The sequence below is a fragment of the Folsomia candida genome, unplaced genomic scaffold (genome assembly GCF_002217175.1).
Source record: "Folsomia candida strain VU population unplaced genomic scaffold, ASM221717v1 Fcan01_Sc003, whole genome shotgun sequence".
Classification (NCBI taxonomy): domain Eukaryota; kingdom Metazoa; phylum Arthropoda; class Collembola; order Entomobryomorpha; family Isotomidae; genus Folsomia; species Folsomia candida.
This window is the reverse complement of record NW_019091195.1, coordinates 5918844-5945199: the sequence shown is the minus strand read 5'-3', so window position 1 is coordinate 5945199 and position 26356 is coordinate 5918844. Positions and strand designations below refer to the sequence as shown.

At 35.4% G+C, this 26356-nt stretch overlaps 7 protein-coding genes across 11 annotated transcripts; 2 read left to right on the top strand and 5 right to left on the bottom strand.

The window, feature by feature from the left end:
- Positions 1–391: 391 nt before the first annotated feature.
- LOC110846399 (brefeldin A-inhibited guanine nucleotide-exchange protein 2) lies at positions 392–12400 on the bottom strand. Of its 5 annotated transcripts, none has more exons than XM_022093137.2 (28): positions 11715–12400; positions 11238–11641; positions 10898–11159; positions 10702–10788; positions 10344–10638; positions 10034–10271; positions 9417–9940; positions 9256–9337; positions 5270–5378; positions 4753–4919; positions 4563–4691; positions 4466–4490; positions 4169–4366; positions 3724–3918; positions 3533–3639; positions 3345–3464; positions 3095–3270; positions 2778–2950; positions 2547–2704; positions 2323–2469; positions 2128–2250; positions 1840–1939; positions 1741–1766; positions 1534–1647; positions 1356–1457; positions 1114–1278; positions 775–1041; positions 392–694 (listed from the first exon to the last, which is right to left on the bottom strand). In XM_022093137.2, the coding sequence occupies exons 1-28, from the start codon at positions 11809–11811 to the stop codon at positions 545–547; spliced, it is 4740 nt and encodes a 1579-aa protein (XP_021948829.1). In that variant the 5' UTR covers positions 11812–12400; the 3' UTR covers positions 392–544. The 5 variants fall into 5 exon arrangements, with proteins under 5 accessions (XP_021948829.1, XP_021948828.1, XP_035704808.1 ...); XM_022093136.2 differs by having other exon boundaries at positions 1840–2002; positions 11715–12399; XM_035848915.1 differs by having other exon boundaries at positions 1840–2002; positions 10910–11159; positions 11715–12399.
- LOC110846401 lies at positions 7253–8782 on the top strand. Its single transcript, XM_022093139.2, has 3 exons — positions 7253–7456; positions 7571–7636; positions 8422–8782. The coding sequence occupies exons 1-3, from the start codon at positions 7375–7377 to the stop codon at positions 8598–8600; spliced, it is 327 nt and encodes a 108-aa protein (XP_021948831.1). The 5' UTR covers positions 7253–7374; the 3' UTR covers positions 8601–8782.
- Positions 12401–12798: 398 nt separating the features above from the next.
- LOC110845984 (venom carboxylesterase-6) lies at positions 12799–15448 on the top strand. Its single transcript, XM_022092559.2, has 11 exons — positions 12799–13094; positions 13162–13305; positions 13388–13538; positions 13608–13736; positions 13800–13856; positions 13921–13956; positions 14055–14209; positions 14272–14446; positions 14517–14849; positions 14932–15070; positions 15149–15448. Exons 1-11 carry the CDS (start codon positions 12909–12911, stop codon positions 15360–15362), a joined length of 1719 nt encoding a protein of 572 aa, XP_021948251.1. The 5' UTR covers positions 12799–12908; the 3' UTR covers positions 15363–15448.
- Positions 15449–15983: 535 nt separating this feature from the next.
- LOC110847651 lies at positions 15984–17498 on the bottom strand. Its single transcript, XM_022094631.2, has 2 exons — positions 16733–17498; positions 15984–16647 (listed from the first exon to the last, which is right to left on the bottom strand). Exons 1-2 carry the CDS (start codon positions 17365–17367, stop codon positions 16248–16250), a joined length of 1035 nt encoding a protein of 344 aa, XP_021950323.1. The 5' UTR covers positions 17368–17498; the 3' UTR covers positions 15984–16247.
- An 845-nt stretch (positions 17499–18343) lies between these two features.
- Positions 18344–20207, bottom strand: LOC110846126 (zinc carboxypeptidase). Its single transcript, XM_022092760.2, has 7 exons — positions 20018–20207; positions 19817–19953; positions 19672–19741; positions 19454–19601; positions 18932–19389; positions 18788–18872; positions 18344–18720 (listed from the first exon to the last, which is right to left on the bottom strand). The coding sequence occupies exons 1-7, from the start codon at positions 20159–20161 to the stop codon at positions 18515–18517; spliced, it is 1248 nt and encodes a 415-aa protein (XP_021948452.1). The 5' UTR covers positions 20162–20207; the 3' UTR covers positions 18344–18514.
- A 193-nt stretch (positions 20208–20400) lies between these two features.
- Positions 20401–21944, bottom strand: LOC110846532 (tRNA (guanine-N(7)-)-methyltransferase). Its single transcript, XM_022093315.2, has 6 exons — positions 21720–21944; positions 21527–21633; positions 21240–21448; positions 21051–21164; positions 20863–20964; positions 20401–20767 (listed from the first exon to the last, which is right to left on the bottom strand). Exons 1-6 carry the CDS (start codon positions 21851–21853, stop codon positions 20585–20587), a joined length of 849 nt encoding a protein of 282 aa, XP_021949007.1. The 5' UTR covers positions 21854–21944; the 3' UTR covers positions 20401–20584.
- A 96-nt stretch (positions 21945–22040) lies between these two features.
- On the bottom strand, positions 22041–24553 carry LOC110846094 (1,25-dihydroxyvitamin D(3) 24-hydroxylase, mitochondrial). Its single transcript, XM_022092725.2, has 8 exons — positions 24105–24553; positions 23846–24001; positions 23558–23760; positions 23268–23471; positions 23048–23202; positions 22741–22986; positions 22404–22622; positions 22041–22317 (listed from the first exon to the last, which is right to left on the bottom strand). The coding sequence occupies exons 1-8, from the start codon at positions 24392–24394 to the stop codon at positions 22216–22218; spliced, it is 1575 nt and encodes a 524-aa protein (XP_021948417.1). The 5' UTR covers positions 24395–24553; the 3' UTR covers positions 22041–22215.
- Positions 24554–26356: the final 1803 nt, after the last annotated feature.

The following is a 26356-nucleotide window of genomic DNA, read 5'->3' as shown; positions in this document are numbered from 1 at the left end:
ATCATCAATATTTGACTTGGGGGGTGGAGAATATGAATCGTACGTTGTTAATAAAACAACAAAAATAGGACAGGTAAAATATGAATAAATAGGTTTATTACGTTTAGGATTAGTTGAATTAGGGATGTTTGAATAGTTCATCATGGACTATTCAAAGTGCATGGACTGTCCATGCACTTTCTCGTATTAAAATCCTCTGTTAAAATCGCATGTTTTACCTGGGAATCCCAGGCTGGGATTCGGACTACTGATAATCAGAGGCATGCAATGAAAATATAGATATGTCGTTTATTTATAGATATGTAGTAAGTCACTCTTCGTGATTGAGTATAATAGCACTATACGTTTCCCCGACTTCTGAGCATTGAAATTTAATAATTGATAGATTTTGTTTCATTATATAGATTCGATTTTATTGCCATTCAATTCTGCAATACCCAAAATATAAACCTTTTTAAATTAATAAATACATAAATATAGATTAAATTAAATTTCATGTATTTTTTTCTAATTCATTTAAATCACATAAGTCCAAAAACTGTAATTATAACTGGTTGATGAGATACTTGTCTCCAATTTTAAGTCTTATTACAGCTAAGAAATACTTTGCTAGAGCAGTACTGAACTCTGGTTCAAGCTCCAAGTCCAAAAGGTCACAAAAGTTGGGGTACAAAATGGTGGCGAACGAGAGAAACTGCACAGGAAATTTCAAAGACAATATTTCATCATAAACTGAATAGGATACAACGACACTATTATAGATATGTATGTTACCTTCTCTTGAGGAACTTTATGATGCAGATTTTGAATGCAAACGGTCATGATGTCCGTGAGATCATGCAAATGATTTGGCGTGATTGGTTGTATAGTAACGAAGCATTCGAGAACTTTTGCAACTCCAGTTGTGAACCGATTCTCAATTTTGCCAATCTCATCATTCGACCACGACTGGTGAAAATACATTTGGACAAGAAAACGAAGATACGTGTCCATGAGCAGGGTTTCTTGTAATTGGAGGTCAAACGGTACGTGTAGTAAGGGCTGAAACCAAAGAATGACAGAATGAACTACTGGATTATCATACAAATAGTTAATGAATTGTAGAACTACCACCTTTTTCATTTCCTTATGGGAAGTCACAATTAGTGAAATTTTAGTTTCAATTGCATCCAACAGACAGAAAAGATTGCGATCCCCTATCAATGTGCGGATATCTTTAATTGAATTACTGTGATCGCGTTTACCATCAGTAGTCTCATTTCTGCCGTTTACAGTTTCCTGTAAAATTCATTTTGGTTATAGAGTCTCGTCATAACTAAATACAAAATACACATGTGATATGTATGATAGAATACCTGTAGTTCTTCATCTGATGGGGGGATAAGGATGGTTTTAACAACTTTCAATAATTCGAGCTGAACTACTGGGTTCCATATGCGGTCGTTATGCACTTTGTTCTGAAAAATATTTACAAAACTTAACCTGTGATTTTTAAACCCAATTAGTTGTGAGTCTTATTATTAATTTATGTACCTGCAAAGGGTAAAGCGTTTGCAGTAGACTCTGAATCAGGTTTGAAATTAAAGTCCACTCTGACATATGCATTTTGTTATGCAGCATTCGTATTAATTGGTGTAGACACTGGACCTACATATACAATTGTAAGGTTGGTTAATTAACATTTTGGACAAATCAAGCCTTCATTTTAATTTTAAATTTCAAAATAAGTTCATGACTTACCCCAGCAAGTGCAATTTGATCATGACCTAAGATTGAAGAGTTTTAATTATTTGGGATGCATATTATATTCCATAATATTTATTAAAGATACGAGTTTACCTTGTTGTCGAATGCACCATTCCAACTCGTTGAGGAGCGTGCCCATCAATACATCGCCCAAAATATCATATTGACGAATGAAAGTGTCGATTATAGCAAACTGTACGTAATAATAACAATAAAGTTGGTTGTATCCTTTGGATGGTTTAGGAGTTGCATCAGCCTGAAGCATAATGAGAATAATAGAAAAGTGAGCAATGATAGAAATAGGGTTATGCAATGAAAAGGAAACTAAATATGCATTGTATTTTGGAGCGTCATAAAGAAGTAAATAATTTGTCAACTAACCAAGACTGAATCCTCTCCGTTAAATTTCAGTTTGTTAAATATGGAGAATAAAAGTCCAAACAAAGACTGCCACCATTCTGTATGAAATGATTCTCCATATTCCTTCACGAGCTCAAATATGATCTACTTACGACATATTAAAACACATTGTTGAGACGTTAAGAATTCAAGACATTAGATATAAAATTTGCGTACCGTCAAAGCAGTGGCTTGATTAGCATCTGTAAAATCACATTTCTCAGCATCAATTACAACACTTGATAATTCATTGAAGATGGGAAGCCATCCAAAAGTCCACAAAGCCGATGGGTTAATGCTTGGTGATTCCGGTGTAAGAAATAACTATAGTTAATTAAGAGGTAAGTTTTCCATTGTTTAAGAATTTTTATATATTATGTAGGTCACAATGTTAGACGCACCTCAGGTCTGCTGTAGACTAGACTAGCAATTTTTTTCATTAATTTTAGTGACTCGGTTTGAACATTTTGCGTTTGGCCCTTAAACCCAAGGTCAGCCAGGCACCTCAAAAGTACATGGTAAGAACTTTGTAAACTCAATTCAGCTCCAGTGAACATGTCTGCACAGAAAACCGTTCAGTTTTTTAGATGAGCTGAAATAAATTGTCGTTATTGTTCTAAGTCTTTGCTTACTTATAACATCTTTTAACATGGAAAAGGACATTTCAGCGGTATCCAATGAATCATGGAAAACGCTAGATTGTAAAATGCGGAATATTGGACTCCAACCAGACCTTAATTGTGAAGCGTGAGTTCTCACAATTTTTGCAATAGCTCCAATCACGTGCTCCCGTGTGGATACGAACCTATGTAGATATGTATATACATATTTATATATGGGTTTATATATAGTTTAAAAAATTTAATGAAACGAGGTTCTTTGTGATTAAATGCCAGATATATGTAGAGATGTGAATGAAAGATAATCTAATGTTGAAAGGAATAATTACGGTGTGTTCTGCATCACAGTTTCATATGGTCTAAGAAAGTGATCCTGAAATCGAAAGTTTCCAAGTGCTTCCTTTGCTAACAAGTGTACAACTAACTTTGTTATCGAGTCAATCGCAAAAAATGAGACGTCTTCATCCGACGAGCAGGCCAAATGACTAAAGTAGTCACTTAAAACCTACGCAAATTAATAAATATATAATTGCCATTTCATTACTCGTCAAATAAAAGCAACTTCGGGGATTATCTTACTTGCCATATGCTACACCATTGTTGCGATGATCTATGCATATTGATATGAGCTACCTCAAAAATCTTTTCATACACAAATGATCGTGGATTCTCTGGATGAGTAATTTCGATGAGGGACACCTGTAAGTAAGTTGAATTTTTTTTAGTGGTCACTGCTTGTCGAAAGTATCGATGTATGTATATTTTACTTGGCATAGAGCTTTGAAAAATTCTACAATTCCATTTTCATCCAACTTTGTAGAATTTAGGAATATTCGAGTTACACTTGTGTCTATTGACTGTTTTACACTTGCGACTGAAACAGAATTGGAAGACAATTTACATCTGAGCGTTATATGTAAATATATGAGACTCTGCTATAGTTGATGTAATTATTTACTGTCCAATTTGCTTGAATTGTCCCACAAAGTTGGAACCAACGATCCAGCCCAAGTGTACCAACTTTTGCTTGTGTCGTTATCCGTTTCAGTGGTCGGACTCGGGGTTCTAGAACTGTTTCGTCGCATCAGTTCTGAAGCCTCCAGCTGAGAAACGCATTTGAGGGTATCCAACCAACTAGTTGTGAGATAATTGCCTATAATTCAAACGAGATTAAGTATCAAAATGCAACAATATAACAGATTCTATCATCATTCACACATTATTTATTCTATTCTGACACGTGAACTTTACTTTGAAAGTGCATTTTCAATAATAAATACATACGTTCTTGAATCTTATTTTATACAACAACCCATAAATATCTGCACAAATATTATTTGGTGCGTATATGTATTAAGGTATTTAAATGTATGCATTAACTTAATACCCAGTACTGCACAGACCTTCGTTAATAGCCACGTTCAAGAGCGTCAGAATGATATCAACGTTGCGACATTTGGTCTCTGTGGTTGTCGTAATCGTCGTTTTTGTGACCCCGTTCTCCGTCGTGGTGGTACTCGACGTCTTGCTCTTAACCACCAATGCATTCGCAGTTTTATTCTTAATCTCCTTCAGAGCTGCTAAATTCAGACGGGACAAAGCTGAAAACCATTTTCAGCATATTTAAATATCACAAGTCATTTGCACTGTTACAAAGTTGCTCAATGTTATTAAACATATCGAATGATCATTGTTCTTACCTTGAACAAATGCATCCCTCTCATTCTGTGTGAACAATCATCGTTTTAGGTGATAAATTTACATAATCATGCATAAATTAATTATAGCGAATCTCACTTTCAAACTCAAAACGGCCGATATGTGAATTGCTTTTTGAAGTCCATCGAGACAAATATCGGTGACAGCAGTATCGTCGTAAATAATAAGTGTTCCCAGTAACGCGTTGAGCACAGATTTTCCCATGATCTGAGCATAAAAGTCATTTCAAAATGCGTTACTTACATGAACACACGATAAATAGGATTACCTTGAACATTTTTTTGACCGATCGAACTTGCTTTTCATAAAAAAATGACGATTGATGTAATCCCATATTTGTGATAATTTTTTTTGCGCTATGCATCACGTTGAGTGATTGCGATTGCACACAAATATTTTGTTGTTTCCGGTGCTTGACTTGCTGCTTAAGGTGCGCTGTAATTAAGTACACAGTACAATTCACATGAAACTTCATTTTTACGACTATTTTATAATATTAAGTGTTTAATGTCACAAGTCGTCGTATATGTACAACACGTTGTTGAGAAGAGATAATTCAATTGTACTCTTGTTAATGTGTATTCTTATTATAAATAATGTCGTGATGTAAACTAATACTAATGTCAAACTGCACATCAGGGATACATATATTTGTGTGAATAGTGTGAAATCATCGCACAACTACATAGTAAAAATTCATCTAAAATCGCAAAAATATGCCTACGAAAATCCTTTGCATGTAACATATTTTAAATTAAATATTTTAAATAAGAATGAATGCATACCATCAATTTCGTCAAATACTGACTCCAAGAATTCAGATGACAGCAGAGTCCGACACCAACCAGGTTGATTCAGTTTAACGAACCATTCTTTATTCGCCCTTCTTCTACCCTGTGGGAAAATGTAGGCAAAATACGATAAATTAGTGAGGTAGGTATATAAATTGTTACAAATTTTTGATACATATGTACCTCTTGCTTACTAATTCTACTGCACACATAAATATTTCGTTATATAGATCAATTAGTATAATTAGTAATTACACTTATTATTTCGTTACAAATTAAGAAGACGTTGTGCAACCTACAACACTCTTACCCATCGCCAAATATTGTATCATGAAATTAATTATTATATGTGCTCCAAATTTCATTCATATGTTTTTTTCACCAAGAGCAAATTTTGATACTCGAGAGCATGAATGATATTTGAGAGCAAATACATTTGATCAGCATCAATTGAACTACATGCATGAAAATACGTACATGTGCGATAATGCCATAAGAGGCACCTTGAGATAAACAACAAGGAGCAAAACTACACAAAATAAGTTGCATTCCTTCGCAATCATGATCGAATCAGACCTCATTTCAGTTAATTTGGTTTATCTTATCAATTGCAGCCATCAGACAGTATTAAAGACGATGTTGCAGGTGCGAAACTGCCAAAATTGTAGGAACTGCAACCAATCATATCATACCTTATCCGGGGTCTATACACACACACACATATCTTATTTTATCAATGGAAAGAAGTTTCATGCTTGTTATATAACAATTAAAAGTGCTAAAAACTTTTTGATGAATGACATAAATATGAGGGCAACAATTACGGAAGTTGAGCAATTTTTCACACTTTACAAAAATTAACCCTACAACACTTGAACATATCTATCTCGTATCGTATGATCGTATGGACAGGGATAAAATTAAACAATTTTTTTGTCACATTGGTAAAATAAACATGGAATTGGATATGTTTAAGTGGCAATTGATTTTTTCACACAAAATCATCAGACAGAGACTGACCACAATGAAATGAATACTTAACTTAACTTATGTACCTACATTTGTACATATGGTCACCTTTATACCTACAGTAAAATGCATGCAGCATGGTTGATGCACAAAAGTAAAGTTTGACCGTAAGCGTGACAAATGGAAGGATTAATTTTAAGCAAATAAATTATATAAATTATACTAACACCACTAAAGTGCATAAATAATTGACAATCTTGAATGACAATCAGCCAAAATTATAATGCAAATTAACGACCGAATAAAAACTTGCAATTATTTTCATGCACCTTCATTTTGTCCAAATTGTTCTTTAATTTTTCGATGTGATCGATTTGGCTCACATAACTCTTGGGTTGAGACATCAGGATAATTATTTTGATTTTCCCAATAATTTTAATCGTTTGGCTAATTAATTACAAAGTCTCTGTGCAATAACAAACATTTAATAACCAGACATCGTATTGAAGGATTGAGTCAAGTAGAATGTTATTTGTTTGAGTTTTATTATTGGTGATTATTGGCATGTTTTAGCAAATCAAAAGTGTTTTCCTACCTACATATATTCTTCTCAAATTTGATGAAGTACGGTAAAGTGCATATTTGAAACAAGTCTTAATTTTTATTTTTTAAGAAAATTTACATCACTCACAATTCTTGCCAAGTTGAGTGTGTATCGTATGTATAACTCACTCATTTTAATTCACTCATTAGGCTTGATTACAGTAGTAGACATACGCAGTGTCTGACATGGTTATTGTTTATAACGTGCCCAACTGTGCTAAACCACCACCTCTTTTAACCAAGGCGTGCAGTGATCTCTTATTATTTCAGCGTTCTTTCTTTTACTTTGTTCTCCTTAAGCTGCAAAGGGTGGGAAAGTCGAAGGCGTCCGTACAGCCGACGAATTGTCACCTGCCACAAATGGTGCAATCCTCCTCTTATCTACTCGTATATATAGTTCGAGATCCTATTCCCTGCACCTTCATTTGTTGAGTGGACTTTGTACTGTGCACAACTTGGAAACAATAACAGGACCCCAGATTTCGAACCCTGCCTAATTTCAAATTTGAGGAAAAACGTAGATCAAGATGAAGGGAGTTTTTGTCGCAAGTGTTCTTTCGGCTGTTGTGCTAAGTGTTTTTGCCTCTTCCATCCAGTTGCCAAACTCAGGTAAGATTTTGAGCATACTGTCTTTGACCGATCATAAATACTAATAATATCATCATAGAGGAAATTTCCACACAATGACTAACCATACGTAATATTACATTTTCATGGAATTAGGTGAGGTCGAGGGAGACGTTGTTTCATACAATCAAGATGCCACACAAATTGTTCCTGAAGTACACGGTAATCATTTTTCTAGCATTTCTTAAGTTAACAGATCATAAATAGTTTTGAAAATCATTTCGAAAGTAGTATTTAAAAAATGATTATGCGGACTCTTAAAGCTAGGGACATAATAATTGCAAGTCTCGTGCATATAATCATCAGAGTAGGTACATGCAATATGCGTGCACGTACAGTATGCAGATGTTAGTCCACCACACTCAATTAGCAGTGACAACTCTGACAACGCGTTTAATCGGTTTCGTCAACGAGTAAATTACTCAGTCCTCATACACAGCTTAACAAATGTAATCAAGCATTTAATGTGCAACACGCACAATTAATACCACACGAGGAAGGAAGGAACTGAAGGAAGCCCTGAGGAAGTGTGGCTTGCTCTAGACAATCCATCTTTAAAATTATTAAACCTTTGTTATTCTTCCCACTAATTCGTATTTCCTCTTAATGAAAGTGAAAATCTTCATACGTGTAAATGTCATTTTTTTGCGTAAATTTCCCACACCTCGCCATTATTGCGGCATCCAAGAAAACAAGTGCAGTGGTTTATGCAACACATTTAGCAAGAACAACAATGTTAACGCACATTTGGTTTTGATGATAAAACAATGCGTTCATAATTTATGATTGTATAATTAATGTGAATTAAAGCAAACAATCGACAAAGTTGTCTTCAATTATTCTGTTATGATTATATTATGTTACCGTGAATGTTTTTTTGTTGTTCTAAATTTCTTTTTTTTTCACAAGGAACTAAAATACTTATTTAAAACTTATTTATTTTGCAGGAAACAGGATGAAGAGATCACCACTCGATCCAATTGTCGCCCCATTGATCATTGGAAAGTCCTTCTTGTATGGAGCCCTTCTAGGCCCCAAGCTTTTCCGACCTCGTTACTACTACCACCCGAAACCCCAATATCATCATTATGGTCACGGATATGGGTGGGGATGGGGGTGGAAGTAGATCCAGAGCTTAATCATTATAATAAACCATACGCTCTTTGCTGACGGAAATGTCAGAGACCAAATCTTAAAAAAATATTTTGTAAGTGAATTGTAAATGAAAAAATGACAGCACTTGTACAAAGCTACCCATTTTCTCAAAAATAAATGGTGCTCATTTACACCACGAAATTGGTACACTAATTCAAGCTTGGGTAAAAATGGGTATAATTTACGCTCTTGTTTCACATCATAATTATTTTACTGTCCCAACAAAGTGTAAATGCATGACAGTAACGGCATGTGATGCTAAACTGAAAATCGTGAGCATAACCTAATCCTCATTTTTAATAATATTTACATGCACCCAAAAGTAGTATGTTATTCAACGAATTTTAAGCAAATATTTTTGCCACGCATTGTCAATGTTGCCTTGTGCGTTATGAATTATGAAGTAGGGAAAGTTGTAGGCATTGTCGTATAAAAATGTTGATGACACGCCCTTCGGCACTATAAAAATTTATGACACAGACTAGGATAACAGACTTATAAAGCCTAATGATAATTTCTCCTCCGGTGGGTTGAATGGTTGTAAAATTATTTTTTAAGTTCATGCACATAACTATGAAAAATAATTGGCCTAATAAAAAACATATTTTAATAAAGAGGGTACTTGCCTGTTGGGAAGACAATTCGCCAATGAGACAAATGGATGAATACATCAAGGCATAAATGGCATCTGCACTTTCCAAATTGCCACTGCATGAAATATTTTTTTAATTAAGACGATCCACTTGACTTCCGGTATGGACTAAACAACCATTTGGAAACTAATTACCCAAAATTTCCTTTTTCAAATAACCGTTGTGCAGTTTTTTGAATCATGATGTCTAAACCAATAGTATCGGGGATTGTTTCCAGCAAAGTGAATAGAGCAGAAATAAATGAGTGTGTCGTATTTTCAAATTGGTTTTCCAAATTATGAAATGTACTAGTATCCGTTTCTTCAATTTGCACCACGGGTCCTCCTTCTTCAACTTGAGGTGAAAAGTTTTCAGTTTTCTTTTCTAGGGACAAGGACATTTTGCTAAGAAGCAATGTTATCGACTCCAAGGCCAGCATCCTAATGGGCAAAGCTGTCAATGGACCAGGATCACCCGAGTAATTTTCAGAATTAGTTAATTTGCACGTGTAACTAATCATTCGTTCAAAAACTCCACTTTCTTCTCCTGCTAACAAATCCACGAGTGATGTGAAATTGTTGAAAATTCGGTTTACTGTCCCAAGTGTTAGGAGTATGTATTCGTTGGAAAATGTCGCAGGTTTTTCCATAACAGGAAACAATACTTCTTCCATCAATTTCTACACCATAAATATTTTTATTTAAAATAAATGCAAACTTAATATTCTATTGATTTGACTTAATTTTCTTTATATATGTAAATGTTAGCATACCTCAATTTCCTTTGACAAATTATTTTGAAATTTATCAATTAAAATGATTAACAAATCCAATTTGAGCTTAAAAATTTCTTGGTTTATGGACACTCCGGTCGTCCTCAGTGTTGTACACAAATATTGCTTGACTGCGGTACACAACATTGGGCTGCTTTGAAATACTGTTCCACAATTGTTGAGCACGGATTTGATAAGTTGAAATGACAGGATTGTGGACTTATATTCTAATTGTTTTCTGATAAAAATAAGTATAAAAGTTGATAATTAGTGTTTAATATTACATATGATAATATAAGGAAGTATATACCTAGTATCTAAATCCAAATCTTCTGATACATTTGGCTTTGCTGCCAATTTACAGACAGCCCATAATACTAGAAATGCATCTTTCTGCAAAATACTGTGGCAGTTTGAGCAAGAATTTTTTTGCTTCTGATCAGTCTGAATTATGTTTTGATGAGAACTATCAAAATTTACGGGCTCTTCATTTTGATTGAGAGGAATGTGTTCTTCATTGTCATTTTCGCCAGAAATGCTTATTGTTCGCCCTTCCAATGACTCCATAGAATGTTTCGTTGGATTATCCAACCCTTCTTCCGTGTCTATGAAAAAATACATAATTATATTTAACGGGAATACGTTTATTTGAAAATTTAAATATTTACATGTAGAAAGTAGAGCTTGGTTAGCATTGTAGAATAAAGAAGACAAGTCCATTTGATTGAACCAAGTAACACTTTCCTGATCCCAGTCTAGTGAAATATTTAAGCGAAACTTTTTATGCAGTTACGTTATGAGCAAATGTTAGTAGGTAAAGCCATGCCATTCACAGAGCAAAAAATTGACTAATTGTTATCATACTTTCTACTGAACCTGTAATCTCTTCCAATTTCTCTGGCGTCACGTCCCCATCAATTTGTGACGGGCATTCGGAAATGCCGTCATATGCGATTTCCATCCGGGTGAAAATGGATTGCAGCATTTGTGTTAACATTGCTCGGCTTGTAGTTTGGTTGATTTGATTTTTGGTTAACAAATAAATATTGAAGCACGTTCTAAGTGTTAATAAAACTGATCCCTCATGAATTTGTACGTGTTGTGACGTCACTACAGTTAATAGCGCCTAAAAACATAAGGATCTCTATTTAGACATTGTTAAGCATTGTTGACTATCGTTTACTCGTGTATAAAAAATTCAGACCTTAATGATTTGCAATTCTACCCCTTCATCTGTTTCGACTCCGGTAAAACATGAGCAAATTGTTTCAACAATAAAGTCAATTAGCCTCTTATTCGGATTGGCTGCGCTTGGATAATTTCCTGTAAGGTGACCATGAGCCAGTAGTTTCTGGATACCATCCAATGCAAGGATAGTGACTTTGGGAGAATCCCCCTTGGTCGCCATTTCCAGTGGGAGGAAGTACTTTTCAGAGTCGACTTGGAAGCTACTTTTGTCATCCGGGAGCAGCAACGACTTATTGCTTTCACCCAGCACCACGTTGTTGTTTTCTCCATCGTCACCACCACTCACTCCTTCAAAGTCCTTCAAAGGCACTTGTTGCTGAGGCCCAAATTTCTCCTGTATTGCTGAGGATCGAATTTCCTCTGAAAATTGTGAATTGGAAAATGTATCTAAATTCAACACAATAATAATAAGTTGTTCCTTAATTTAACTTACGAATTGTGGACTCGCAAACGCGAATCAATTGAGCATATTGCGTTTTTTTAGTGTCACGTTCATTCAGGATCTTCTCCAAAATTCGGATATACAACATTTTATGTGTTGATGTGTGCTGTTGTACTTATCAGTTTAGACCAATTACTTTTGCATCTTACATATAAATTTATTTCTACCGGTATTACTCAATTCCGGTCAAGCACAACTTGTATGCACTTATTTATTAGCTGCCCAAGTTTTGTTATAATTCACAAACGATTTATATTAGATTTTATATGCTTAAAACACACTTTAAATCTGCTCTACTTTTATTTTAACGAGTATTCCACGATTAACGTATAATAGTGCCACATCACATCATAATCTTTATTAGGCGGATCTAAATTCTAAATCCCAGGCCTCTTTAACAGGTGTATTGTACATATGAATACAACATTACTTCACCATCACCCTTTTCAACCATATGTTGCTTTAATAGGTTGTTACAGCCCAATGTTTACACATGAAAATATGCGACGCCTGGAATGAATGACAGTTAAGAATTGCGATAATTCAGGTTAATTTCAAGCTACTGAAAACCAAAACCCTTTGATTTTCTTGTTATGGGATGAAAAGTTGCAAATAAATGTAAAGAACGTCTTCCTACATAAAACCCGTTGCAAACCCCGTTAGCATAACTTTTTGCATGTTGAGTATTGAGGTATGTATGCACCTCTTTAGTACATATTGCATTAAACTGCATTATTGAGGAAATTGAGAAAAATACATTTCATCATCTCCTTTTTATGCAAACTTTATCTTCCAGGATTATATTTCAGTGAAATACCTGTATGTAAAGTAAATGTAGCTTTAAGTCATGCTTTATAATAATGCAAACGGAACATATGCAATGTGCGAAGAAGTAAATGTATAAAAATACTTCCACGCACCTCGAGGCTATTCAATGGACGAGATGTAGTTGAAATGTCAAGGTTGTTTTTATCTTTAATAAGCAAATTGCATAATCCAGCGTCGTAGTACATATGCATATATGTACATATATACATATTTGCATGCAAGAGATTTCGTGCAGAGTGACCGGTGAGATGAAGAATGCCCACAAACAAATTTACGAGTCTTTTTGGTCCAAGTATTAGTGAAGAACATACATGCGAAGTATTTTACAATAATTTTTACTAACCGAAAATTTTGGAAATGGGGACGTTCTGGGGGGTATTTTTACTCGCGTCTTATATAATTGGAGCCTCGGCTGAGGAGAGTTCCGTAATTGTCGACTCATTACTGGGAAAATTAGAAGGAACGACCTTTCTTTCAAGGGCAGGACGTGAGTATTACGCTTTTCGTGGCGTTCCGTTTGCTGAAAAGACGGAAAGGTTTCAGGTTTGTAGACGAGATTGAATTTGACAATGACAGGATTTTATGGAAGAAAATACATGTTTTCTGACAGGTTTCACAGCTTTCTAAGCCATGGACCGGTGTGAAGAAAGCTACACAATTTGGAAATGTATGCCCACAGTTTGATATCTTTGAGAAGGTCTTCACAGGGGATGAGGATTGTCTTTTCTTAAATATCTACACCCCCATTAACAAGGTGAAGCCCTTTGCATCATACACAGACTGACTCAAACTACATATGTTAATACTAATTGTAATCTCGCTCTGTATATGTGAAGAGTGACCTCGTGGAAAATGGGAAAAAGCTTCCGGTAATGGTTTGGTTCAACCCCGGCGGATTTACATTTGGGAAAGCTGACTTTGATCCAAAATTTTTTATGGACGAAGATATAGTTTTAGTAACTTTCAACTATAGGATGGGAGCATTTGGTAGTTACAAATAAATTCAAAATATTTTGTGGTATAATGTACTAAATGAAATTCCGAAAAAATATTCAGGATTTTTGGATACCGGAGATGATGCAATTTCAGGAAATTTAGGATTAAAGGACCAAGTAGTTGCTCTTCAATGGGTCCAAAAAACAATTTCATCGTTTGGAGGAGATTCCTCGAAAGTTACAATTTTTGGTAGGCTCGTAAGTTTTCTCTGTAAATCATTTATGGCATTGAAAAGATTCAATTTATTCATAGGTTGCAGTGCCGGGGGTGCTTCTGTGCATTATCACATGTTGTCACCAATGAGCAAAGGTACGTCATTAATTAGCTTACGTGCGACATTTAATTAAAAACAAATCTTGAATACTATGTGTAGGATTGTTCAGAAATGCTATCTCACAGAGTGGATCAGGTGAGCAATTCTTTCGAGATACAACGATTTAAAAATTAATTTCGTTATGAAATATTGCAGTATGCATATGCAGTATATGTAAACTAAATATTCCATAGTTCTGGCGCATTGGGCAATTCAACGGGATCCAGCAGGTACCTCCAAGTTTATTGGAGAGGATTTAAAATGTCCAACCGCAACATCCCACGAGTTGGTGGATTGCTTGAAGACAAAGACGGTGCAAGAACTTCTGCAGGCTCATCTAAATGGCGTTGTACGCACTAAAATAATTATAGGACTTAAATTTTCTTGAAATAATGTTATCATGATTTTTAGAAATGGTTTATGCTGCCATTCAACATACTTGCGCCAAGCGTTGAGAGCAAAAACTCAAAACAGCCTTTATTTCTGGAAAGCGACCCGTTGTCTTTGATCACAAATGGAGAATTCCATCGTGTTCCATGGATTTATGGATTTACTGAAGATGAGGGAGCTCAATTATCCACTTCTAGTAAATTTAAATATGTCCATGCATATTTTTGGTTGACCATGTATGAAACAAATACTTTTTGCATTTTCAGTAATAATGAGTGAAACACATTTATCTGAAATCAATGAAGACTGGTCAAGAGTAATGCCCATTGCTTTGGGCTATGATTTCATAGCGGACAAAGAAGTTCGGGACAACGTTTCCAGAAAATTGTTGACCCAATATTTTGGAAATGAAGAGATCAGTGAAGAAACGTGGGCGAGTTTCACACATTTGTTTTCTGACCGCTTTTTTATTCATCCGGCTGAAAAGGCTGCCCGATTGCAAGCACAATTTACGGACATTTATCCATTCGAGTTTACATTTCCAGGAGAAGAGGATTCCCCACTTTTGAAAAACTTTTATGGCATTTCAGGAGAATATGGTAAATGGTAGTCTAAGCATTGAATAAATACAAAGGGAAACTTGGTGGCTCACATTATAATAATTTTTAAACTGATCTGTAGGAGTGGGCCACACTGACGAGTTGCAATATCAATTTAGCGGAGCGTATGGAGCTGTGGAGCATGTCGACCAACACAAGCATGAAGTTTATGAATTTTCTCAAAACTTTGTAAAGCTTTGGGCTAGTTTTGCTACTGACAAGTAAGATATTACCAACTTGGGTGTACATACGATACATTGGATTTCTCTGAAATTGTATTTAAAATATTGCAAAACTAGTAAGCCAACTTCCACTTGGAAAAACGAAATGCAGTGGAAACCAATTCCTAGGGATGTCGGGGATGCTCCAATACAATATTACCAAATCGCTGGTAAGACGAGTAGTGTGAATAATCCTGGCCGTCATGAACGCATGCAATTTTGGGACAAGTTGAATGTTGACAACGTGGATATGAAAATTACTCCCAAAATTCACAACAAAATAGAATTGTAATAATAAAGTGCGTTTTCTAATATTTTCTCACTATTTTGCAAACTATCAAATAAAACAAGAGATTTATAATGTACATCTAATCAAAATTTAATCTTGATATATTTATTTCAAGTTGTTTGTTTTACTTATCTATGTCTCAATTTCAGCATGTTATGGGAAATTGTGAAAGATCCAATGATACAATTCACCAAATCTATAAGCAACAAGCAAAAAATTGATTCCTTGTTTAAAGTAAATTGTATCTAAACACGCGTGCCATGCTTCACTAATGAGCCAAAGAGTTAAGTTTGTGGTTTGCAGATTGCTACTACTTTTTGGTACACACTTGAGGTAGAAGTAATGTCAATACAACTAGCCAAATTTTTTTTACATCGTTACTTATGTACATGCATGTGGTCAACCCCGATAAATTGGCAAGTCATTTTCAATGTAAGTAGTTGGTTCATCACTCGAATCAAGTTTTCTCAGTTTTGTAATTTGTATTTTTTTGTAAAGGAGGATGCGAAATTTGGCAAATCAATGGTACGATATGAAAAATGAGAGTACATTACCCGTGCCCGCACCCAATTCAATATGCTGCTTCCTATGTCTGTAAAAATTAATGCATGTATTTGATCCATATTGGATTGATAGCTGAGTTATTAAAATTTTTATTTTGAAAATACTCCTTGGGCGACAAAAACTGGTACGCATAAAAATCCGTGTATGTATGTATCAACTTCAAATTTAAACTTCTAAAAAATACAAAGTTCTCATTTACGCTACGCCCAAAATTTAAAGACTACAATTTAAATTTATTATGTCTGTGCATATATGGTACGTCCTCTGAGATCTTGTCACGTATACAACATTTCAGCCGAATCCGACTGTACATATTTAGTTTAATTATCCTACACTCATATTCTCAGTGACATTCCGAACAGCTTGATTTGCAATTTCTCTGACAAATTCTCCAACCAGGTTTGTCAAATTCCCTTCGTTTCCTCTAAAGTTTTTCACATTGTTGAGCAGCGTGGAATTCACTTTCAATCTTTGTGCTGCTAGGAATGACCCAATATTGACTGGCTGCAGAGTTCGAGCTAAGACGTTGATGAAATCAATTTTATTCGCTGCAAGGTTCAAACTTTCACCAGTGAGCGAAATTATTTCTTTCGTCAACTGAAATTTCTCTCTTTCAGCGGTTGCATTTCTTTCTTTTACAATTTTCGGTAGCTTGCCAGAATCCAGAAGAGGAAACTTTTGCGGTATCGGTATATCAGTTACTTGTCCTTTCTTCAGTTGATGCCTGGAAAACATTAAGAAAAAAATCCATGTTTTATAAAGGAATGATCATACGCATATAATGAACATTTATATGATTAAACATATACTTCAACATCAGGGCGACTCCCAAGGTCCAAAATAAGGGAATTCCAGAAACTGCTAGCGGCATTTCAGCAAGCTTGTTTCTCACTTTCAAAACTTTGGGCCACACTATGTTGCGAACCTTTTTCATTTTAAATGGTCTCAATTGACGAAGCCTCGGGATTCTCAAATACTTTTGGTTGTGTTTTGTAAGAGATGGAAATTCGTAAATTTTGAAAATATCCTCAGGGACATTGAAGCTATTTGTATCCTCGTCACTATCCACAAAATTATCAGAATTTCTACCGGTAAATACCCTGGAGTGATGATCGTCGTCGTCGTAGTCATAAGTGTCCAATAAACCTCTACGTTTCTTAATATTATTAAATGGTTTTGTTTCTATTTTGAAATGACCAGTTTTCGGTGCATATTTGTCAATAGTTTTAAATTTCTTAGATTTTGATAAGAGTTTGCAAATCAGTCTCGTGCGGTCACTGCGATTGCATTTTTCGGGAGTTAAATATCCAACAGAAACCCTATTATTGGTGATTTGCGATTTAGGAAGAAAAGTATCAAAACTACACTGACAGTTTGGATAAACTATCAACAGGAGAGTAACAATTAAGACATTTAACACAGGGAACAACAATAATTCAGTCATTTTGTGTGTATAAGTTATATAAACCAACACAAAATAGCAAAACAACTTATCCAACTCATGGTCGTTGATCAACTATTGTAACAAATTTGAGTTACCTGAATCGTACGTCAGGTTGCATTAATCTCGTCTCAATCTGAATTTTGCCGTCTTAAAGTTGTAACAATGTAACGACTGACTAGTCAGTCACAGCAATTTTCAGTACGCCTTTGTGCAGTAAAAGTGATTTGTGGTGGATTCGTAGGTGGAGAAAAGTATGTATGTACATGGCATGGAAGGTACTTATCTAAAGCAGGTCAGAACAAAACCTTACTCGATTTACTACAAACTCTGCATTTAGTAAAATATGAAAAGATAGCAAACTAGAATTTTAAATTTGCAGCAAGAGACTTCTAAAAAAGTGGTCGTGTCCTCTTCGGCAAATAAGCGTTGGTTCGTTGCTTCTGCATACATGATCAAGTTTGCACGTGTATTTCGATTTCAGTTGCTTTCAGCAATTCACTCATCGTCGTCTTCTGAATTTTGAGTGAAAATACAACAAGATTGGCAACTTTTTGAGGCTTTCGTTCAATCTCGTGGTCACACTGATTTACTTGGGTGCAGCATTGCAGCCCTAATTCATTGCAACCCTAAGTCAGGATTCTACCACACCATTTACTAGCTCTACCAATTTTTCACTTTTCATAATTAAGTTAACAACTCTGAACTTATTCGGTTGATTTTTTAAATATTGTGTCATACATATTTATACGTTAAAAACTTCAAGTTTAGTTATTTTCTCATCAAATTCGTGCTTTTAAAATTATTGAGATTTGAATTTAAAACGATTTCAATCCCAAAACCAATCTTTCTAAACATCTCAATTATCCTGCAATTCATTAGTATTCCAAAGCTAGATACATGCATGTGCTTGTAGAATTATAATTTAGAATGCATGCAAGCTCGTTCAAGTTTTAAGAATACAAATAATGCGAAAAAATGGCTAGCGGCATGATATTTATTTATGTTCAATCTTGTTAAAAGGTTAGCTAATTAACACATTCTTTATATAATTAACCTCGAATGTTGCTTCTAGTTGAGAAATTTGCAATATCAATTTAATTATTTGTCAGAATCATTTTCATCACGAGTTATTTTAGGACATAATTTTTTAAGCAGAAATGCCAGTTCGCAATGCGTCGATAATTGGTTTCAAACTATCCACAAATTCTTCGGCTGAAGGCAAGATCTGTTCCTTCGGGAGGAGGAAGCCATATCTCCCAGTATCTCGCAATTCATAGGTAAACGACAATGACGATGGCGACGACGACATCAATTTACTCTTTACCCAATCCATGCTATCTCCCGTCGACGGATCTATAAAGGATATATAATTTTAGTAGGAAGAGATGTCACAAATGGATATTCGAGTGAATTTATTTACAAAGAATTTGTAGCCAATTTCCTGGGGAGAACACTGTCCCGTATCGTACTTGGGCAGCATTTGCAGCTTCTGTCGCTATTCTCATCTATACCAATGCAAATTAAATTGAATGAGTTGTTAATTTGCAAATTAATACATCCTTACGTTGTAGTCATAAAACGAGGTGTCGACGGTGTCACCAAAAGGAAACATGATGAATTGGCTGTAGCTGTGTACGCTCAAATATAAAACAAGGTCATCTTTCAGGTTTTCCTGTATAAACGTTGTTAAAGCCCGAGTTTCAGGTTCAGAATTTGGAGCAGATCCGCAATACGTGTCTGAACATGGATTAATCGAAGATCCAACTCCACACCAGTTGTAGTCAAAATTCCTGTTCAAGTCGACTCCTCGACAATATGGGGGAGTGGTCGAGTTTGAGCGATTCTTTCTCCACAGCCTGTCCGTTGACCGGGTGTATTCCAAGCCATCCGGGTTGAAAACTGGCAATACGTACCAATCGAAATCATTTGTCCACTCTTGGATATCGGTATCCTCGCTGTTAAGGAGCTCATTTACGAGGTAGGTTGTTACTGCATTTGTGATCCATTCCCTCGCATGTGCATCTGCACGAGTTAAGGTAATAAATAACTGGGATACATGTTTTCGTATAATGCATAAAATACTAACTCGCTTCTACAAAGATTACAGGTTTTCTAGTAGAGTTTTTTGCAATTTTGATAACGTTCAAGTTCCGTTCTTCAAAAGACGGGCCGATATTTATGACATTTGCGATGGAAGAATGGCTTGAAGCTTGCTCATTCAAGAAGGCATGAATCTATAAAAGGAAAATACAAGAATACTTATCAAAGTACTAAACGACCTGTTACTATATTCCTCTTTCATACATCGTCTACGCCATAGTAATCATCCCATGCAATGCGGCCGACTTGTTCACGGTTTTCAATTTTGGCCAGGCTATGAAAAATACAACATATGAACTAAGAAAATTATTTCAATTATTTTGTGTGACGCATTTTTTATCTCCTCCACCTTCCCACATCATCAACAAATTTGTCGACAGTGATTCCCAGGGTTTCAATTTCTGGCAGGAGTGACCCTTGCTGCTTCGGAGAAAGTAGAACATCACAAACCCGTTCTGGAACTGAGCAATCTTTCCAAAAGTTCACCTGTAAAGAAATTGTCCAGATAATAAAATATTTATTGTTCAGAAAAATCAGTGCATTCTAATACCGTAGGATCCAACGACTTTAAAAATTCCACTTGATCCACGGAATGAGGAGTCATTCGAAAAACATGGTAACCCTCGTATGAGACAGATTGCGAACTAGCAGTAATGCCAAAAATGGCTAAAACCATGAAAATGTGAATCGCCATTTTCCACAAGACTCTCACAAATCACAAATGCAATTAAATAAATTGACACAGCCAACACACTTTATGTATGCATGTAGGTGTGTACACTTTTAGAGATTATCAGATCAATCAAAATTCCATTGTGATCCAGGTATTATCTGAATATCGAGTGTTTATCGTGATATTTGTCCATAATACATGAGTACTTTATCATCACATGTATTTAAGAACATGAAACAAGTCATGATATTGCCATATTGTGTACGTATTATGCATCTCTGTTACCAGCTGCGCAAGTCAAGTATCAGAGTGACTTTTATTTCAAATGTATTAAACACAGTTTGTATTACACGATTTTATACTAGATATGTACATAACTGCGAAATAAATCAAAATACCAAAAGTTTAATTTAGCAAAATAATATGAATGTAAAACTACATATGTTATTTTAGATTATTGTCCTTCAAGAATGGAAAGTCGTTGGAATTAACACCGAAAAATTCGGCAATGGAGATTTTTGGCGTACGTTTTCTAAACACTTTCATATACTTGTCTCCGTTGTTCCTGGTCACTTTTTTGCCTTCCTCAGTGCTATCCATAATTTGCTCTGCCACCACATCACCTTTCTGAAGTAGAAAGCATAAAATAAGGATGAGTATGAAACGTCACTGGTCACAAAATGAATTGTAGATTATGGTTTGTAATGAATTTTATTAATTACCAGCTCTTCATCAGTGACTACTTCAAACATGGGGTGTTCGGTAAAGTGTTTAACCATCCACTCGTGGAGATCCAAAACATCTGTGACGGTGTACACCAAACCCTAAGCAGCGATAAGTGTAATTACTTAAAATGGCCAACATTCGATAACATTGAGAGTATCATCCGAGTGTTATGTTAGTGTAATACCCCCTCCGCTAAAATAAAAGCATACTCTGCTAACAAAGTGTTATTGATAATTCTCCACTTGTGTTTGGATCTCTTAAAGTGCGGGTCAGGATACAAGAAAAACATTTTAGTTATCTAAACAACAAATAGCAATTACTACCTATGTTTAAAAAATCAGATTTTCAGGACAATGGAAAATAATCAACTCACTTGTCCTTTGGTGAAGAAATTTGGCAAATATTTCATTGCATTCCCTCTAATGCAGTCAATATTTTGATAAGTCCCAGGATGCATTTCCCTTAAAGCTTTCACCCTTTCTTGTACATATTGAGAAACTTTCACTCTAATCTCCATTCCAAGCATAATCTTGTCCGGAAATAGAGGCGATAGAGCTACTAAAAGTCCCCCATACCCGCAACCTATCAATACAATAATATTGTCAACAAACTTTCCTTATGTATATCATTTTGTCAATAATAGTCATCCGACAAACTCACCGACATCTAAAAATTCCACCTGCTTCTTGTTACCGGATGCATTTCCTTTGCCCTCGAAAAACTTTGGATAATGTTTCGACCAATCCATTTCGTCGGGGGATACTGGACTAGAAATCATACAAAGAATACAATTCATATTTTGAATTTGCACATATTGTTGGAACTACATATGAATTATATCGAATTTGCTTACTAGTCAAAAATGTGGTCACAAATTGGGTTGGAGTGAGCCCTTTGTCGATAGTTCTTCTTTTGTGGAAGCCTCGCTGTTACCACCTGGGTCGAGCTTTCTCTTCCCAACCCTTCCGCCTCCTCGGCTGAGGACATCTCAACAATTTTCGAATTATTTGTGATTTGGGAACAACTCGTTCAATGTAACTCAAATACGCGTGGCACATGAATGACTTTGATCCGCGGATTTCTTACTCAACCCCAAACAATAATAACCCTTTGTGTTAAATAATATTTACTTAAATTGAGATGGATTGCATGGATCTTGGATTATAATTGTTAATTTTGGTAGTAATTTATTTATTTATTTAAGAATCAAACGAATGAGAATAATGGTATAACATATTTTAAATGCTTAATATTGAAAATAAATTTACATAGAGGTAAATGAGCTTGGAAGACATAAAAGTCTTTAGAAAATGAATGTATGAAACTTTCCAGAAAGAAGTGTATGCATTTTAGCGAGGTTTGAGTTTAATATTCATGTCCCCATCAGGATACAGCATTATCTTAATCTTTGTCCCTACCTCGTCACTCTCGACGACAAAAGTTTGGACGACCTGAGAAAAAAATATAAAAAATAATTGTGCATAAACCAAACAAGAATATTCTACAAAGAGTTTGTTCTTTTATTCGTAATACGAACCTTGGCCACGTAAAGTCTCATTAAGTTTTGTGCAATAAGTTTTCCAGCACAGGTCCGTTTTCCAATGCCGAAGGGATAATAGGCATCTTCCGACCTCTTCCGCTCCCTCGTTTCGTCATCGCGCTCCTCCCACATCCATCGCTCTGGCCAAAACTTTTCAGGGTTGTAAAAGTATAACGGATTTTTATGGGAAACAAAGGTCGAAAGAGTTACAATATACTGAAATTGGAGAGAAACAAACACACATGAGAATAGTTAAATAGTCATACCTACAAGCGTCCATATTAAGGTTTTGTAGAACAATTATACAAATTAAGTTTTAATTTTTTTTGCTTACGTCTGATGGAATTTTGAAACCACCAATGACCACGTCTTCGTCATGTTTTCGTATAATTAGGGGCGCAGTGGGGTACATGCGCAATACTTCTTTACAGGTGGCATTGAGATACGGCAATTTTTCCAAGTCCTTGTATCGAACAACAGCCCCAGCTCCACACACGCGTTCAATTTCCTTCAAAATTTTGTCTTGTACATCGGGATTCCTACCCAAGGCGTATAATGTCCAGAGGGAGGTGAGGCTAAACTGCAGATAATGACGATATTAGTACTTATTGATATGTGTCTTTTAATAATATTTTTTTTACTGGATCAGAGATATCCGTGCAGAAATCAGTGCAATGTAATCGAATTTCTTCGTCAGATGCGTTGCAAACATTCTTCAGTCGATGTAAGAGCCCATATTCTTCCAATGATCCTCCTGTACCCATGGCCTCTAGTGCAATATCGGTACATTTGCGACCTGTAGAATTGAGACATTAATTAAATTTACTCTCCGAGTAACTCGTAAGAAGTTTGCTGAAATACCAGTTCTTAAATTTTGAAGAGTATATTCTTGGTATTTTTCCCAGGCCTTGAGTCTCAATACAGTGGCTATTTGAATTGGATATGCATTAAGATCAAAAGTTGTATCATTCAATTTTATGGCGATGTTGGCCAGTGTTGTCACGTTAGATCCTGCTTGAGACAAGAACATCTCATAGTGTCGACCAAAGGTCATAACCATTATAGCTGAAGTAAATAATAAGCCAGACAAACGTATTTAGTAATGACCAATGTTCAAAGGTGCAATATACAAAAAAAGTATTTGGTCGCACATGAAATAAAAAGTTCGTAGCAGTCATGTTCAACATTTCTTATTAGCCTATCATCATTTTCCATTGATTTGGATTTCCAGTTTTCCACGACCTTGGTCAATACCCCGTCGACAGAATCTAACAAAGTTTCCATATATCGCCCTGTCTCCTTAAGGATCAGTTGGGTTAACAAAGCACGGTTTTGATGCCACATTTCACCATCTCTGTGATAAAATATCTAAAATGCTTATACTTACATACATAAAATATGAATGCATTGATCTCAAAATGAAAAATGGGATAGATTACTGAAAAAATAATCCTCGGTTGATTTTGTGTCTTCTATAAAATGCTTCACCCGCAGGTAATTTGAAGCTGGCAGGACATTTTGGTTCATTGCGTATAATTTCCTTGTAGAATATCGGATGATTTACGAATAAGAATTTTTGAGGTCCAAGTTTAGTTCTAAGTACACAAATTGTATGGATTTGATTATGATGAAATTGTATTCACAGCATCACGGATTAAATTTATTACAAGTCATGACTATAAGAACTGTGATACTCACTTGACAATTGGTCCGTATTTTTCATGCAAACTGGAAATGTAATCTAAAAATCTCGGAGGACCTCCAATCTTGTTGAGAGTAAGAGCATCGCCTAGCACAGGTAACCAGATATTGGGGCCAGGAATTGCCGATGTTGGTTTAATCCGGACACCATTTTCATCCGTGGGTTCGACCCACAACGAAGGGAAAAATAAATGAACAAAGGGCCGTAAAAAATAATCTCGGATGTAGTTCCAAAAATTTATCAGAATCCGGACCCGTATTGTCCGTGGCGGATCAAGTGGTTGCATAATGGCGTGGCGACTTTTGCAATACACACTTTTATTACTACAGAAATTTTTATAAACTGATTGTAATTTTAGGAATTTAAATTCGTTCACTTTTCTAGAGAGACGTGAATGTGAAAAATGGAGACGTTAATGGCATACAAATCCAACAAGAAGACTATTTAAATATATATAGCTTGTAATGTCAAATAATCTCTTGTCTCCATTCAAATGAGTGTCACAATCTATCACTAGAAACACTTTAATTTAAACCTGTGATCCACAGATCTAATATGCATATTTATGTAGTAGTATATGGTTGCTGTAGCTCTAATCCTAAGGTTTCAGTTCGGCTGAATCCTTAAATACGTGCATAATGTCCAGTAGGTGGACAAGGTTATTGACTATCATAAAAGCATGCATCGTAATTTAGTTTATATTCCTTTTGGTAATTGGAGACTTTCTTAATAAGTAAATAACAAATTTAGCCTTAACATAAAGCAGCCAGCCCTGTTGCCGGTCAAAAGACTAGAGGCCATAAAATGAGGATTCCTGATTACTAATATACATACACTGATGGATTGTGGGGTCAAAGAAGGACAAGTTTACATATATTTGTGCATAATATCAGTGCATTCAGAGTTAATAAATTCCAGAATTAACGTATCTTTAAATTACCATTCATTTGAATTGACCATGAAACGCATAATTTAATGTGGCTTATAAATATAATGTGATAAATATATATATGGTATGTAAATATAACCATGTACCTACGTGTATGTAGTACATATGCACTTACATGCGTGCATGTTACCTTTGCGCAAATTTATTTGATGCAAATTCAATTTTTGCACGCTAAGATACTATGTAGTTTGAAGCAATTTATTTCTTCACATTTTCTAACCTGAAAAAATATAATATATTTCCAGAAAGTAATATAAGAAATAACGTAAAATTTTACAGTTTCTTGTATACGCTTACGTGACTATTAATATACATATGCACATATGTGCTTCATCTCGATTGAAGTGTTTTTCTCTGCCAAATTCGCTTTTAAGGCTCAACATTTCTTTCCACATAGTCCACAACGGTGGATATGTGAGAGTCATCATGAGCTAATTAGCTTCCTTTGGCACTTACCAAACCATTAGAACGGAACAAGAGGCCGACTAGTAATTACGCAACTTGATCCCATATTTAAGAAGACGCAACAACACTAAAGAGGCGTAAAATGTAGGATTATTTAGCTATTGCATAATTGAGCTCTCGTACTTATCCTCCCGTTTCCTTTCCTTCCTGAACTGAGGAATTTAAATTCCAGTCATTTGGAGCACGCAAGAGAGCAGAATCCGTTATAGTTGCCTCGTAGTTTTGTTACTTAGTTAGTAGGTAATTGGAGAAGCGTACTATCCAACATTTCAGTTGTTTATCTATCTCCCATTAGATTAAATAACATGCATTCCCCGCACCATTTCCACCATTGTCCTCCTGGCAATTATGGTTACTTTACTCGAAGATGTGACTACAATCAGCCACCAGCTACATGACATTAAAGAAATTAGTCGTCGTTTTTTTTCTTACATTCAAACGCTTTTGCCTAAAACGCAAAAGATCCAATCCAATAAACTGACAGCATCTCGAATGTGGAGTACTTCGAACCTGAACAAACGAACAAGAACAATAATCTCCTCAGCATTTACATATGTTTCCTTTTGACGACATTACGCCAAACTCGCTGTTTCTACTCATCCCTCTCAAAATAAACATTGCATGACCACTTGATACAAATGCTTTCTTTTAATAAAAGTCTGTCTCAGAATGTTGAGAATCTCTATAATGCGGATCTCCTTTCTTTCTCAAAACAATAATCATCTTTGTGCCGCGTTCCCGACAGACCGACCTACCTGTTGCATATTGTAGTAAGTAAAGCTATGTGGAATTGTGGAATACATAGGATCGACCATTACATTCATTATTGCATGA